Genomic DNA, 13,608 nt, shown 5'->3' on the forward strand with positions numbered 1-13,608 from the left:
TAGTACATCAGGACCTTCCTGTGTGTCTCATTAAGGACTGATCCAAGTTTTCAGTCAGGTTTTCGGTGTTTTTCAGGGCACCACTGGACCGGACCCCTCCACTGTGTATGTGGACATGAAGTCCCTCCGCCATGACAGGTGAGAACATGTAGACCCCTAGTGGTATGGTTTTATGTATGAGCAGCTTTGATGCCGAGGAAGACATTTTTTACAGTATTGAGTTCACCATCACAATATGCTTTCATTTTCTATCTCAGAGTGAGGCTGGTGGAGAGAGGAGCCCCTCAGAGTCTCCCTCTGATGGAGTCTGGCAAAGTAAGACTCCCCTGATGAATCCACACACATTAAATGCCGTTTGTGCTCAGATACAAGATGTGTTGTTGTGGGAGTTTGTTGTTCACCATGTATCACTCTCTTTAGATCTTACCAGGAGTCAGGGTGATCATCGTGAACCCAGAGACCAGGGGACCTCTAGGAGATTCCCATCTAGGAGAGGTGAGAGGAGATAGAACGCTAATATTAGAGTGAAAATGGCAACATGTGGGATAGAGAAAAGGATGGGAAATATGCAGGGTATAATTAGGAAAAACTCCTAGCCCTATCAATAACCAAGTTCTCCTCATACATAACTCTCCTATTCCATCCCTAATTCTACCTTGTCCCCTCCTCTGCTCTCTGTCAGATCTGGATCAACAGCCCTCACAGTGCCAGTGGCTACTATGCCATCTATGGAGAGGAGAGCCTGCAGGCCGACCACTTCAACACCAAGCTGAGCTTCGGAGATCCCACGACCCTGTGGGCCAGGACTGGCTACCTGGGCTTCGTCAAGAGGACTGAGCTACTGGATGCCGCTGGGGGTCAGTGGCTGGGCCTGGTCAGGGCTATGTAGGCTAACGCTAATGGCTAACATGAAAAGGGATGGCTATGGATGCTATTGTTCTTATTTAGTGTTTTTTTTTTGACAGTTTTTTATTTTTTGCAATACTAAAACACACACATACAAACGCCAGCATACAAACACACAAACATCACCCTGCCCAGACCCACCTGCCCAGACCCACCTGCCCAGTCCCACCTGCTCAGACCCACCTGCCCAGACCCACCTGCCCAGACCCACCTGCCCAGACCCACCTGCTCACACCCCCATCCATCTCCAGCGCACGCATCACTCTCTGCTACATGGCCTCAAGTGGCACCATTTTTATTTCTCTTCATCGCCCACACACTTTTAACATTTAGATAATAAAGCGTTTGACCTTTCCATTGTGTTAACGATGGAGGATTGGTTGATTTTCCAGTTTTAAAGTATATGTTTTTCAAGTTGATTGACGAGAAAAGTATCGTCCAACCCATCAGGTATCTCACTGCACCCTCATAAGCCATGTCTTATAAATATACAGACAGACGGATTAAAAGTAAATGTACATTGTAATACTTTTGGACTTAATAGCATTCCCAGAAGGCATGGATTATTGAGTCATTGTTAGTTTTACACTTCAAATCACATTTTATTTGTCACATTTTATTTGTCACATGCGCCGAATACAACAGGTAGACCTTACAGTCAAATGCTTACTTTTTAAGCCCTTAACCAACAATTCAGTTAAAAAAATAAAAATAAACACATTACATAAAAAACAGGACATCATATAAACATCCCTACACCACCACATATCCACAACACAAAATGTTCAATACCACCATACAAAAATATCATAATGCTTGCGTATGCATGTGTCTGTACCTTTTGTGTGTGTCTCTTCACAGTCCCCGCTGTTCCATAAGGTGTATTTTTAAATCTGATTCTACTGCTTGCATCAGTTACTTGATGTGGAATAGAGTTCCATATAGTCATGGCTCTATGTGGTACTGTGTGCCTCCTATAGTCTGTTCTGGACTTGAGGACTGGGGAAGAGACCTCTGGTGGCATGTCTTGTGGGGTATGCATGAGTGTCCGAGCTGTGTGCTAGTATTTTAAACAGACAGCTAGGTACATTCAGCTTCTCAACACCTCTTACAAAAACAAAAAACACTTTGAGCCATGAGAGATTGACATACATGCCATTAATGTTAGCTCTCCGTGTACTTTTAAGAGCCAGCCGTGCTGCCCTGTTCTGAGCCAACTACAATTTTCCCAAGTCCCTCTTTGTGGCACCTGACCACACTACTGAACAGTAGTCTAGGTGTGACAAAACTAGGGCCTGTAGGACCTGCCTTGTTGATAGTGTTGTTAAGAATGCAGAGTAGCGCTTTATTATGTACAGACTTCTCCCCATCTTAGCTACTGTTGTATCAATATGTTTTGACCATGACAGTTTACAATCCTTGGTAACTCCAAGCAGTTTAGTCAACTCAACTTGATCAATTTCCACATATTTCATTATGAGACGTAGTTGAGGTTTAGGGTTTAGTGAATAATTTGTCCCAAATAAACTTTTCAGCAAACTTAACATGTGTAAATAAGTGTATGAACATAACAAGATTCAACAACTGAGACATAAACTGAACAAGTTCCACAGACATGTGACTAACAGAAATTGAATGTGTCCCTAAAGAAAGGGGGGGGGGGGGGTCAAAATCAAAAGTAATAGTCAGTATCTGGTGTGGCCACCAGCTGCATTAAGTACTGCAGTGCATCTCCTCCTCATGGACTGCACCAGATTTGCCCGTTCTTGCTGTGAGATGTTACCCCACTCTTCCACCAAGGCACCTGCAAGTTCCCGGACATTTCTGGGGGGAATGGCCCTAGCCCTCACCCTCCGATCCAACAGGTCCCAGACGTGCTCAATGGGATTGAGATCTGGGCTCTTCGCTGGCCATGGCAGAACACTGACATTCCTGTCTTGTAGGAAATCACGTACAGAACGAGCAGTATGGCTGGTGGCATTGTCATGCTGGAGGGTCATGTCAGGATGAGCCTGCAGGAAGGGTACCACATGAGGGAGGAGGATGTCTTCACTGTAACGCACAGCGTTGAGATTGCCTGCAATGACAACAAGCTCAGTCCGATGATGCTGTGACACACCGCCCCAGACCATGACGGAACCTCCACCTTCAAATCGATCCCGCTCCAGAGTACAGGCCTCAGTGTAACGCTCATTCCTTCGACAATAAACGCGAATCTGACCATCACCCCTGGTGAGACACATCCGCGACTCATCAGTGAAAAGCACTTTTTGCCAGTCCTGTCTGGTCCAGCGACGGTGGGTTTGTGCCCATAGGCGACATTGTTGCCGGTGATGTCTGGTGAGGACCTGCCTTACAACAGGCCTACAAGCACTCAGTCCAGCCTCTCTCAGCCTATTGCGGACAGTCTGAGCACTGATGGAGGGATTGTGCGTTCCTGGTGTAACTCGGACAGTTGTTGTTGCCATCCTGTACCTATCCCGCAGGTGTGCTGTTCGAATATACCGATCCTGTGCAGATGTTGTTACACGTGGCCTGCCACTGCGAGGACGATCAGCTGTCCATCCTGTCTCCCTGTAGCGTTGTCTTAGGCGTCACACAGTACGGACATTGCAATTAATTTCCCTGGCCACATCTGCAGTCGTCATGCCTCCTTGCAGCAGCCCAAGGCACGTTCACGCAGATGAGCAGGGACCCTGGGCATCTTTCTTTTGGTGTTTTTCAGAGTCAGTAGAAAGGCCTCTTTAGAGTCCTAAGTTTTCATAACTGTGACCTTAATTGCCTACCGTCTGTTAGCTGTTAGTGTCTTAACGACCGTTCCACAGGTGCATGTTCATTAATTGTTTATGGTTCATTGAACAAGCATGGGAAACAGTGTTTAATCTCTTTACAATGAAGATCTGAAGTTATTTGGATTTTTACGAATTATCTTTGAAAGACAGGGTCCTGAAAAAGGGATGTTTCTTTTTTTGCTGAGTTTGTGTTGCCACCCTAGGGTCACGCACTACTCCTAAAGCAAATTTAGACACTAACAGCTTACAGACGGTAGGCAATTAAGGTCACAGTTATGAAAACTTAGGACACTAAAGAGGCCTTTCTGTGTAACTTGTTCAGTTTATGTCTCAGTTGTTGAATCTTGTTATGTTCATACAAATATTTACACGTTAAGTTTGCTGAAAATAAACGCAGTTGACAGTGAGAGGACGTCTCTTTTTTTGCTGAGTTTATGAATATCCTTTTCTGACTCAAATAGGATTCCCTCAAGATTGCTCTGATTTTCAAAAGATTTCAAATAGAAATTTTGTGATACGAAGCTTTTAAGTTGCATGTATTTAAAAATATCTACATTGGTTAGTCCAAAATTGCTTTTTAATTCTGTCGTGGAAATAAATGTATTTCCTATTACCAAGTTTTCCATGGCGACCAAGTTATCGGTGAATTCTGAAACACTATCCAAGGATTGTTCCATAGGGTTGTGTTTTTACAGAGTGATATTGGTTCTTGTAGAATCAGTTTAATTTTCTTTCATATTGTTGTTAATGTCCAAAGCTTTATCCTTTGAAAATAGACACGTGAAAAGATTCTGGGGATGAGCATGTGCATCTTCATTATGTACCCATTGTTCCTCCTTTGTGCATTTAACTATATGTCACAAGTAAATGCCTTGGGTAGCGAGATGATACAATTCCAAGTCTGGAAGGTTAAAACTACTGTCAGACTTAGAGAATGAAAAGGAAAGTTTTACATCTTCAAGTTTTATTTGCCAATATGAAGTCTGTTATGACCGAGTATACTTTTTAAAGAATGTCTTTGGTGGGGTAATTGGTATTACTGAGAATAAATATAAAAACTTTAGGAGCCATGCCTGTCAAGACTCAGGAGAAGATCCAGATGCAGAAAGTTTTAAAGTAACAAAAGTTTGTTACAAAAACAGGGGGGCAGGCAAACTACAGGTCAAGGGCCGGCAGAGGTCAGTAATCCAGGGTGGTGTGACAAGGTACAGAACGGCAGGCAGGCTCAGGGTCAGGGCAGGCAGAATGGTCAAAACCGGGAAAACTAGAGAAAGACAGGAGCACGGGGAAAACGCTGTTAGGCTTGACGAAACAAAATGAACTGGCAACAGACAGAGAACACGGGTATAAATACACTGGGGATAATGAGGAAGATGGGCGACACCTGGAGGGGGTGGAAACAAGCACAAAGACAGGTGAAACAGATCAGGGTGTGACACATGCAATTCTGAGGTTAATTCTACCTGTAAGAGTATTGGGAAGTTTGTTCCATTTAATAGATATGCTTTCAAATTGTTAAGTAATGGGATTAAGTTATATTTATATATTTGTTTTTTGTTGTCACTTAAGCATCCTACATGTTTATTTTTCATGGTCCACTTAAAGGATTGCTGTAGATAATGAGTATTCTTTTTATTTTTCCTATTGCCATTTATTTTTATTTTTTTTGGTCAGGAATATCAGGATATTTAAGTTTAGTTTATATTAATGTTTACCAATACTGATACCTGTTACGTTTGCGTCCTGTCTAATTCTTTCTGCAAGCGGTTCAATTGCCAGTGCAAACAGGTGGGAGAGAGGACATCCCTGTCTTGTGCCCATTTATAATGCAATTTCATCAGATAATGTATTATTTGTGAATATTTTGGTTTTGGACATTTATATAATATTTTTATTACATTTATTATTTCAGCTGGAAAGTTTAAATCTTCCTACATTTTTAATAGAAAAGGTCTTTCAAGACGGTAGAAAGCCTTTTCGGCATCAACAGACATTATTGATAAATCGGTATCTAGTTTTTTTGCGTATTGTATAAAACTGAAACATGTATTTGTAAGTGTCTTTTTAATTAACCTTTTTTGATATGTATCAAGTCTGGTAAGACTTTTGCCATTCTGTTGCTTATAAGCTTGGTTATTTTATTGTCACAATTTATTAAACTTATGGGTCTGTAATCAGCAGGGGTCTCTCCAGATTTTCCTGGTTTTAATATAACTGAAATAACTGTTTGAAACATGGAACTAGGAAGCACTGAATTGAGTAACATGTGTTGCTATGGATGCTAATGCTAATAGATAACATGAAAAGGGAGATATAGGGATCCGATGAGGTCTAAATGAGCTATTCCACCATTCCCAGTATTCAATATTGTTTGCCCCTCTTTGTCTGTCTCCCTATCTGTGGTCAGATCGTCATGACGCCCTGTTTGTGGTGGGTTCCCTGGATGAGACTCTGGAGCTGAGGGGGCTGCGCTACCACCCTATCGACATCGAGACATCTGTGTCCCGGGCTCACCGAAGCATTGCAGAGAGGTCAGAACACGGGGGGTCCCAGGATACCTTACTATTGTCCATTTGGTTTGTCTGTTTTCATAATTGTGGGTGTACGTGTACATGTACGTGTGCTTGTACGTGCGCATGTATCTTAGTCTGACATTTGATTATAACCCCTTTCTCTCCTCTCGCTCTGTGTCCCCAATGCAGTGCGGTATTCACATGGACCAACCTACTGGTGGTGGTGGCTGAACTGAGTGGCTCAGAGCAGGATGCCCTGGACCTGGTGCCCCTGGTCACCAATGTGGTGCTGGAGGAGCACCACCTCATCGTGGGCGTGGTGGTCATCGTGGACCCGGGGGTCATACCCATCAACTCCAGGGGGGAGAAACAGCGCATGCACCTCCGGGACTCCTTCCTGGCTGACCAACTGGACCCCATCTATGTGGCCTATAATATGTGAAGGGCCAGGGGGACGGGCTGGTTATTGTATGATGGAAGAGATTCCGGCTGGTGGAAGAAAGTGGTTTGGACCAACCTACTCCACAGACAGACAATGCATATTGTACCACAAGGTGCAGTAGGAGGTTGGCTGAACTTGACTGTACTGACCCTTGGGGAAACCACAGCTATTTTTGGGGTGCACAATGTTCAGATCTTAGGTCTTTTGCATTTCAGGTCTGTTGGATTTGAAGGGGGCACTCTGTTGTGTTTTGAGACGTACACTGTGTTAAAAAAAAAAAAAAGCCACCCGGACAGAGTGAGTGTGTCTACACCAAACACAGCTGTTCAACTGGAACTGGACGGGAAGATAACTCTCTAATCTCACCACACCCCCTACAACCCTCCTGCCAAATCAAACACCTCAACCGCCTGACTGGCCCTCTATTTGCACAGAGTGTCAAGGAGTATTAAGGTGCTGAAGTCAAACTTAACTCTCCCCACTCCTCCACAATCCAATCATCTGTGGGGTATTGTGAGGGGCCAAGGGATGAGGAGTTCCTGTCTCTGGTGACATAATTTTCTGTGGTTGAGTGATGTGTACAAATTGCATCCATTATAACTGTTTCTCCTCCCAAAGCTTTCCAGGTCTTATCCAGTCCTTGTTTTCTTTTTCTTATCTTTGACTTATTCTAAATTGCCATATTTGTACTGTATTCACCACACATTCACAGAAACTCACACCGGTGCTTGCTTCACCCTGTAGTGACCTCTTATCCGCGCACTTTGAGGCAGGGGGTTATGAAGGATGTGTGAAGGCATGTTAGAACACTAATGAACATATTAGCTAGATCAATCATCAGCTGTTGATTTAATTTATTCTGTCATCATGTACTGTACTTACATCACAGGTTTATTGCTTGAAGTTATACAAAGGCAAAATATGAAATGGAACACATTCTCACCTTTCTTGAATTAGGTTTACTTCCTGCCTTATAAAACTTTGCCCATACAAGTTTTGTTTTTCTCCATTGCTGTTCTTCCAGTTCATAACTGTTTGTGTTATTGGGGTGAGAATCCTGATTGATATCCAAAGGGATGTTTTGAGTAGAAGCTAGAGGCCATTTACTGTACTGTACCCATCAAGTCCTCTGTAGTTTCGATATACTGTATAGATATTTTTTTTTTTAAATGTGTGCATAAATGTGAGAAAAAAAACTAAACTCATCCCTCTCATGTGATGGTTGTCTGGAGAGCTAACATAGTTGTGAGCAGATGGTAGCGAAAGAATATTGTACATAAGAATTTAACACTAATCTTGCACTTTCTCCAAAAATGTTATATTTTTTCATGATCCAATTATGCATATTCCTCGTGTTCAAGGAGCATATTAATTGTGAGGAATACTTTTTGAGGAATCAGAGTTCACCAGGGATTAGCAGAAAGGAACTAGCTAATAAGGTCAGGAGTTTCCCCAGGTCAGGTCCCATCCGGCTCGAAGGACCATGAAAACAACACCACCATGAATAAGGTTGTCAGGGATTTGTACGGTCAGGGATAACTACTGCCCCCAACCAGAGATTGCTTTGATGTTATGAGCTTGGGGAGAATGATTAAACCAATATAAATTGCTGTTGTTTTGTGTAAAAATAAAATAAGCTCTAACTTTTTTTCTATGAACCACTGATAAATGGGATTAGATGCAGGGCACTTTTCAGTGACTGTCCTAGGCTGAGTGATTTAAGAATGTGAGCGAGAGAATATGGCAATGCAACATTTTGCATACGAAAATGTCGCCAATTAGCATAATAGGACTGTAATATTTAATGTAATCAAACATTGGCCACTGTCATAGTGGCCAGGTTTGAAAATGGAGTACTATTCAACTTTAAATCACTAGAACCTGTTTTTCCCCCTGTAAACTTAAATTGCTTTTGTAAACGTCAATATTTTATTAGCAAGTACAGATAGGCACAGTCCTGTGGATGAAATAGGAGGACAACAGCCACGAGTTTAGCTTTTGTTATGTTCTTCTCCTCCCCACACACAATTTGTAGCACTCTGGGAAAAGGTTTCTCATTTACTCTAATCTTTAGAAGTTTTCACATTTATTACTATATTTTATGCTCCTTTCCGTTATGTGCTCCTCAAAAAAAAGTGTTTTCTTCTTGCAGTGGTATAGGACTCCATGGTGAACTATTAATTTTCATTGTCTAACATGTAAATAGTATTTTTTTTATATATATACACTACCGTTCAAAAGTTTTTGGTCTCTTAGCAATGTCCTTGTTTTTGAAAGAAAATAAAAAAAATTGTCCATTTAAAATAACATCAAATTGATCAGAAATACAGTGTAGACATTGTTAATGTTGTAAATGACTATTGTAGCTGGAAACGGCAGGTTTTTAATGGAATATCTACATAGGCGTACATACAGTGAGGGAAAAAAGTATTTGATCCCCTGCTGATTTTGTACGTTTGCCCACTGACAAAGAAATGATCAGTCTATAATTTTAATGGTAGGTTTATTTGAACAGTGAGAGACAGAATATCAACAAAAAAATCCAGAAAAACGCATGTCAAAAATGTTATGAATTGATTTGCATTTTAATGAGGGAAATAAGTATTTGACCCCTCTGCAAAACATGACTTAGTACTTGGTGGCAAAACCCTTGTTGGCAATCACAGAGGTCAGACGTTTCTTGTAGTTGGCCACCAGGTTTGCACACATCTCAGGAGGGATTTTGTCCCACTCCTCTTTGCAGATCTTCTTCAAGTCATTAAGGTTTCGAGGCTGACGTTTGGCAACTCGAACCTTCAGCTCCCTACACAGATTTTCTATGGGATTAAGGTCTGGAGACTGGCTAGGTCACTCCAGGACCTTAATGTGCTTCTTCTTGAGCCACTCCTTTGTTGCCTTGGCCGTGTGTTTTGGGTCATTGTCATGCTGGAATACCCATCCACGACCCATTTTCAATACCCTGGCTGAGGGAAGGAGGTTTTCACCCAAGATTTGACGGTACATGGCCCCGTCCATCGTCCCTTTGATGCGGTGAAGTTGTCCTGTCCCTTTAGCAGAAAAACACCCCCAAAGCATAATGTTTCCACCTCCATGTTTGACGGTGGGGATGGTTTCTTGGGGTCATAGGCAGCATTCCTCCTCCTCCAAACACGGCAAGTTGGGTTGATGCCAAAGAACTCCATTTTGGTCTCATCTGACCACAACACGTTCACCCAGTTGTCCTCTGAATCATTCAGATGTTCATTGGCAAACTTCAGACGGGCATGTATATGTGCTTTCTTGAGCAGGGGGACCTTGCGGGCGCTGCAGGATTTCAGTCCTTCACGGCATAGTGTGTTACCAATTGTTTTCTTGATGACTATGGTCCCAGCTGCCTTGAGATCATTGACAAGATCCTCCTGTGTAGTTCTGGGCTGATTCCTCACCGTTCTCATGATCATTGCAACTCCACGAGGTGAGATCTTGCATGGAGCCCCAGGCTGAGGGAGATTGACAGTTCTTTTGTGTTTCTTCCATTTGCGAATAATCACAGAAACTGTTGTCACCTTCTCACCAAGCTGCTTGGCGATGGTCTTGTAGCCCATTCCAGCCTTGTGTAGGTCTACAATCTTGTCCCTGACATCCTTGGAGAGCTCTTTGGTCTTGGCCATGGTGGAGAGTTTGGAATCTGATTGATTGATTGCTTCTGTGGACAGGTATCTTTTATACAGGTAAGAAACTGAGATTAGGAGCACTCCCTTTAAGAGTGTGCTCCTAATCTCCGTTCGTTACCTGTATGAAAGACACCTGGGAGCCAGAAATCTTTCTGATTGAGAGGGGGTCAAATACTTATTTCCCTCATTAAAATGCAAATCAATTTATAACATTTTTGACATGCATTTTTCTGGATATTTTTGTTGGTATTCTGTCTCTCACTGTTCAAATAAACCTACCATTAAAATTATAGACTGATAATTTTTTTGTCAGTGGGCAAACGTACAAAATCAGCAGGGGATCAAATACTTTTTTCCCTCACTGTAGGTCCATTATCAGCAACCATCACTTCTGTGTTCCAATGGCACGTTGTGTAGGCTAATCCAAGTTTTTCATTTTAAAAGGCTGATTGATCATCAGAAAACCCTTTTGCAATTATGTTAGCACAGCTGAAAACTGTTGTTCTGATTAAAGAACCAATAAAACTGTCCTTCTTTAGACTAGTTGAGTATCTGGAGCATCAGCATTTGTGGGTTCGATTACAGGCTCAAAATGGCCTGAATCTCGTCAGTCTATTCTTGTTCAGAGAAATTAAGGCTATTCCATGCGAGAAATTGCCAAGAAACTGAATATCTCGTACAATGCTGTGTACTACTCCCTTCACAGAACAGTGCAAACTAGCTCTAACCAGAATAGAAAGAGGAGTGGGAGGCCCTGGTGCACAACTGAGCAAGAGGACAAGTACATTAGAGTGTCTAGTCGTCAACTGGCAGCTTCATTAAATAGTACCCGCAAAACACCAGTCTCAACGTCAACAGTGAAGAGGCGACTCCGGGATGCTGGCCTTCTAGGCAGAGTTGCAAAGAAAAAGCCATATCTCAGACTGGCAAATAAAAATAGAAGATTAAGATGTGCAAAAGAACACAGACACTGGAAAGAGGAAGATTGGGGAAAAAGTGTTATGGACAGACTAATCTAAGTTTGAGGTGTTCGGATCACAAAGAAGAACATTTGTGAGAAGCATGGTGGAGACAATGTGATAGTCTGGGGGTGCTTTGGTGGTGGTAAAGTGGGAGATTTGTACAGGGTAAAAGGGATTTGTACAGTCACCGGATCTCAACCCTATTGAGTTGTTTTTCGAGCAGCTTGACCGTATGGTACGTAAAAAGTGCCCATCAAGCCAATCCAACTTGTGGGAGGTGCTTCAGGAAGCATGGAGTGAAATCTCTTCAGATTACCTCAAAAATATTGACAATTAGAATGCCAAAGGTCTGCTAGGCTGTAATTGCTGCAAATGGAGGATTCTTTGACGAAAGCAAAGTTTGAAGGACACAATTATTATTTAAATTAAAAATCAATATTTATCATCTTGACTATATTTCCTATTCATTTTGCAACTAATTTCATGTATGTTTTCAATGAAAACAAGGACATTTCTAAGTGACCCCAAACTTTTGAACGGTATTGTATATATCTTAAATATGTGAGAAGTGTGAATGGGGTTGGTCTATATTTAACATTCAGTCATGTTTAACAACACTGCTTAAAAGCTTGAAAAGAAGATGCATTTTATTTTGTCATAATGTATGAATAAGAACACTGTGAAGATTGAACTAATTGCAGTACTGCACTGTACCAGAGATGTGTGAGTTAAACAATTGTCCCCCTTGTGTTGTTCAATTACAATGTTTAGAGAGATGAGATGGTTGCCATATGATTTGAACCTATCCATGCAGAAAAACAAAAGCAGTGACAAGTTATAGTGCCATATCCTGCCTTTAAATGTACGTTAAAAGTTCACCATTGAATGTCTGCATGACTCAGAAACCAAGCAACGTTAGGCATCAGATTCAAGCAAAGTTAGGCATCAGATTTTTGGGAGACATTTCAAAGAACAATAGTTGGCTACTCTGACAACAGGGAAGGAAGGACTAGGTGGTCCCCTGGTGCAGTCTGTGAATAATACTCCCCATGTTTTGGATATTTGTCCCAGGACTTGCATGTCATTACTGCTAAGACTGCAAACATTAAGAAGAGTAAAAGGGGGGTTACTCAGTGCTGCAATCCATCTATGACAGGGAGGCCAATAAGGGCTTCCTCTTCTCTCTGCTCCTGCTCTCTCCAAAAGAGTTTTTAACACTATGCAATCAATGGCCGTGCAGTTTAACCTCAATTCTTACACAGGCTGGGGGAAATGTATTTTGTAATAAATATACAAAGAACGAGGTCTTAAGTTTGCCTAGTGGTATTGTACATATAGCACTGCACACATCTCTTTATCTGAGTTAAATCAATATTTTGTGTATGCACTCCTGGTATGCTGTGTATATACATTATTTGGTTAATAATAATAATAGAAAAAATGTCAATTAAAAACAGGTATGTGATGTGGATGATCCAATCATGATGTTGTTGTGGTCTGGGGTAATTTAGCTCATATGATATATTTTAGAAATAAAGACTTGCTGATATTGTATTGTATTACCCTTTCACCATTATTTTCACTCATTTAGATTTGGCAGCAAATAATGATTTCAAGTGAATGTTTGGTGCATTGTTCAAGGACATTACTCATGGTTATGGGTGGGTGACCAGATTTGTTAAAGGTTCTGTCTAACATTTTGTTGATCATTTCAACTATTGAAATAATATTATACCCATTGGTTTTTGAAGAATACAACTAAGAAATAACTCAAATAGCTTAGTACTACTCTTACCTTATCATAACCAGTATTTGACTTTGACTGAAATAGGTGCCTGCACTCATTTTTGTAGTTGGGTGCTGGAACTACATTCTTTTTCAGCTAATTTTCTATTAGAAGTTCCGGAACTCAAGCAGTCAAAATGTAAGGTGCCAGTACTCAGTTCCTGTGAACTCTGGCCCAAGACAAGGACTGATCATAACCTAGAAAACACTATTTGCAGGTACACTATATATATATATACAGAAGTATGTGGACGCCCCTTCAAATTAATGGATTCGGCTATTTCAGCCACACTCGTTGCTGACAAATGTATAAAATTGAGCACAACGCCATGCAATCTCCATAGACAAACATTGCCAGTAGAGTGGCCTTCACTGAAGAGCTCAGTGACTTTCAACATGGCACCGTCATAGGAATAGAAGGCCACCTTTCCAACAAGTCAGTTCATCAAATTCCTGCCCTTCTAGAACTGTAAGTGCTGTTATTGTAAAGTGGAAACGTCTAGGCGCAACAACGGCTCAGCTGCGAAATGGTAGGCCAAACAAGCTCACAGAACG

The 13,608-nt window shown here is 41.6% G+C and overlaps 1 protein-coding gene across 6 annotated transcripts in view; it reads left to right on the forward strand.

Annotated features, from left to right (window-relative positions):
• LOC139535858 (disco-interacting protein 2 homolog B-A-like) overlaps positions 1-8,301 on the forward strand; it is a 70,142-nt gene extending 61,841 nt beyond the window's left edge. For 5 of the 6 annotated variants that reach the window (XM_071335707.1, XM_071335709.1, XM_071335708.1 and 2 more), the window contains 6 exons: positions 77-138; positions 258-315; positions 421-495; positions 683-857; positions 6,106-6,229; positions 6,401-8,301. In XM_071335707.1, the coding sequence (XP_071191808.1) occupies positions 77-138; positions 258-315; positions 421-495; positions 683-857; positions 6,106-6,229; positions 6,401-6,653 (747 nt within the window). In that variant the 3' untranslated portion in view covers positions 6,654-8,301. Of the gene's footprint in view, positions 1-76; positions 139-257; positions 316-420; positions 496-682; positions 858-6,105; positions 6,230-6,400 lie in introns of those variants that run through there. The other variant, XR_011667208.1, reaches the window with a different exon arrangement.
• The last annotated feature ends 5,307 nt before the right edge of the window (positions 8,302-13,608 follow it).

The sequence above is a fragment of the Salvelinus alpinus genome, chromosome 12 (assembly GCF_045679555.1).
Source record: "Salvelinus alpinus chromosome 12, SLU_Salpinus.1, whole genome shotgun sequence".
NCBI lineage: Eukaryota > Metazoa > Chordata > Actinopteri > Salmoniformes > Salmonidae > Salvelinus > Salvelinus alpinus.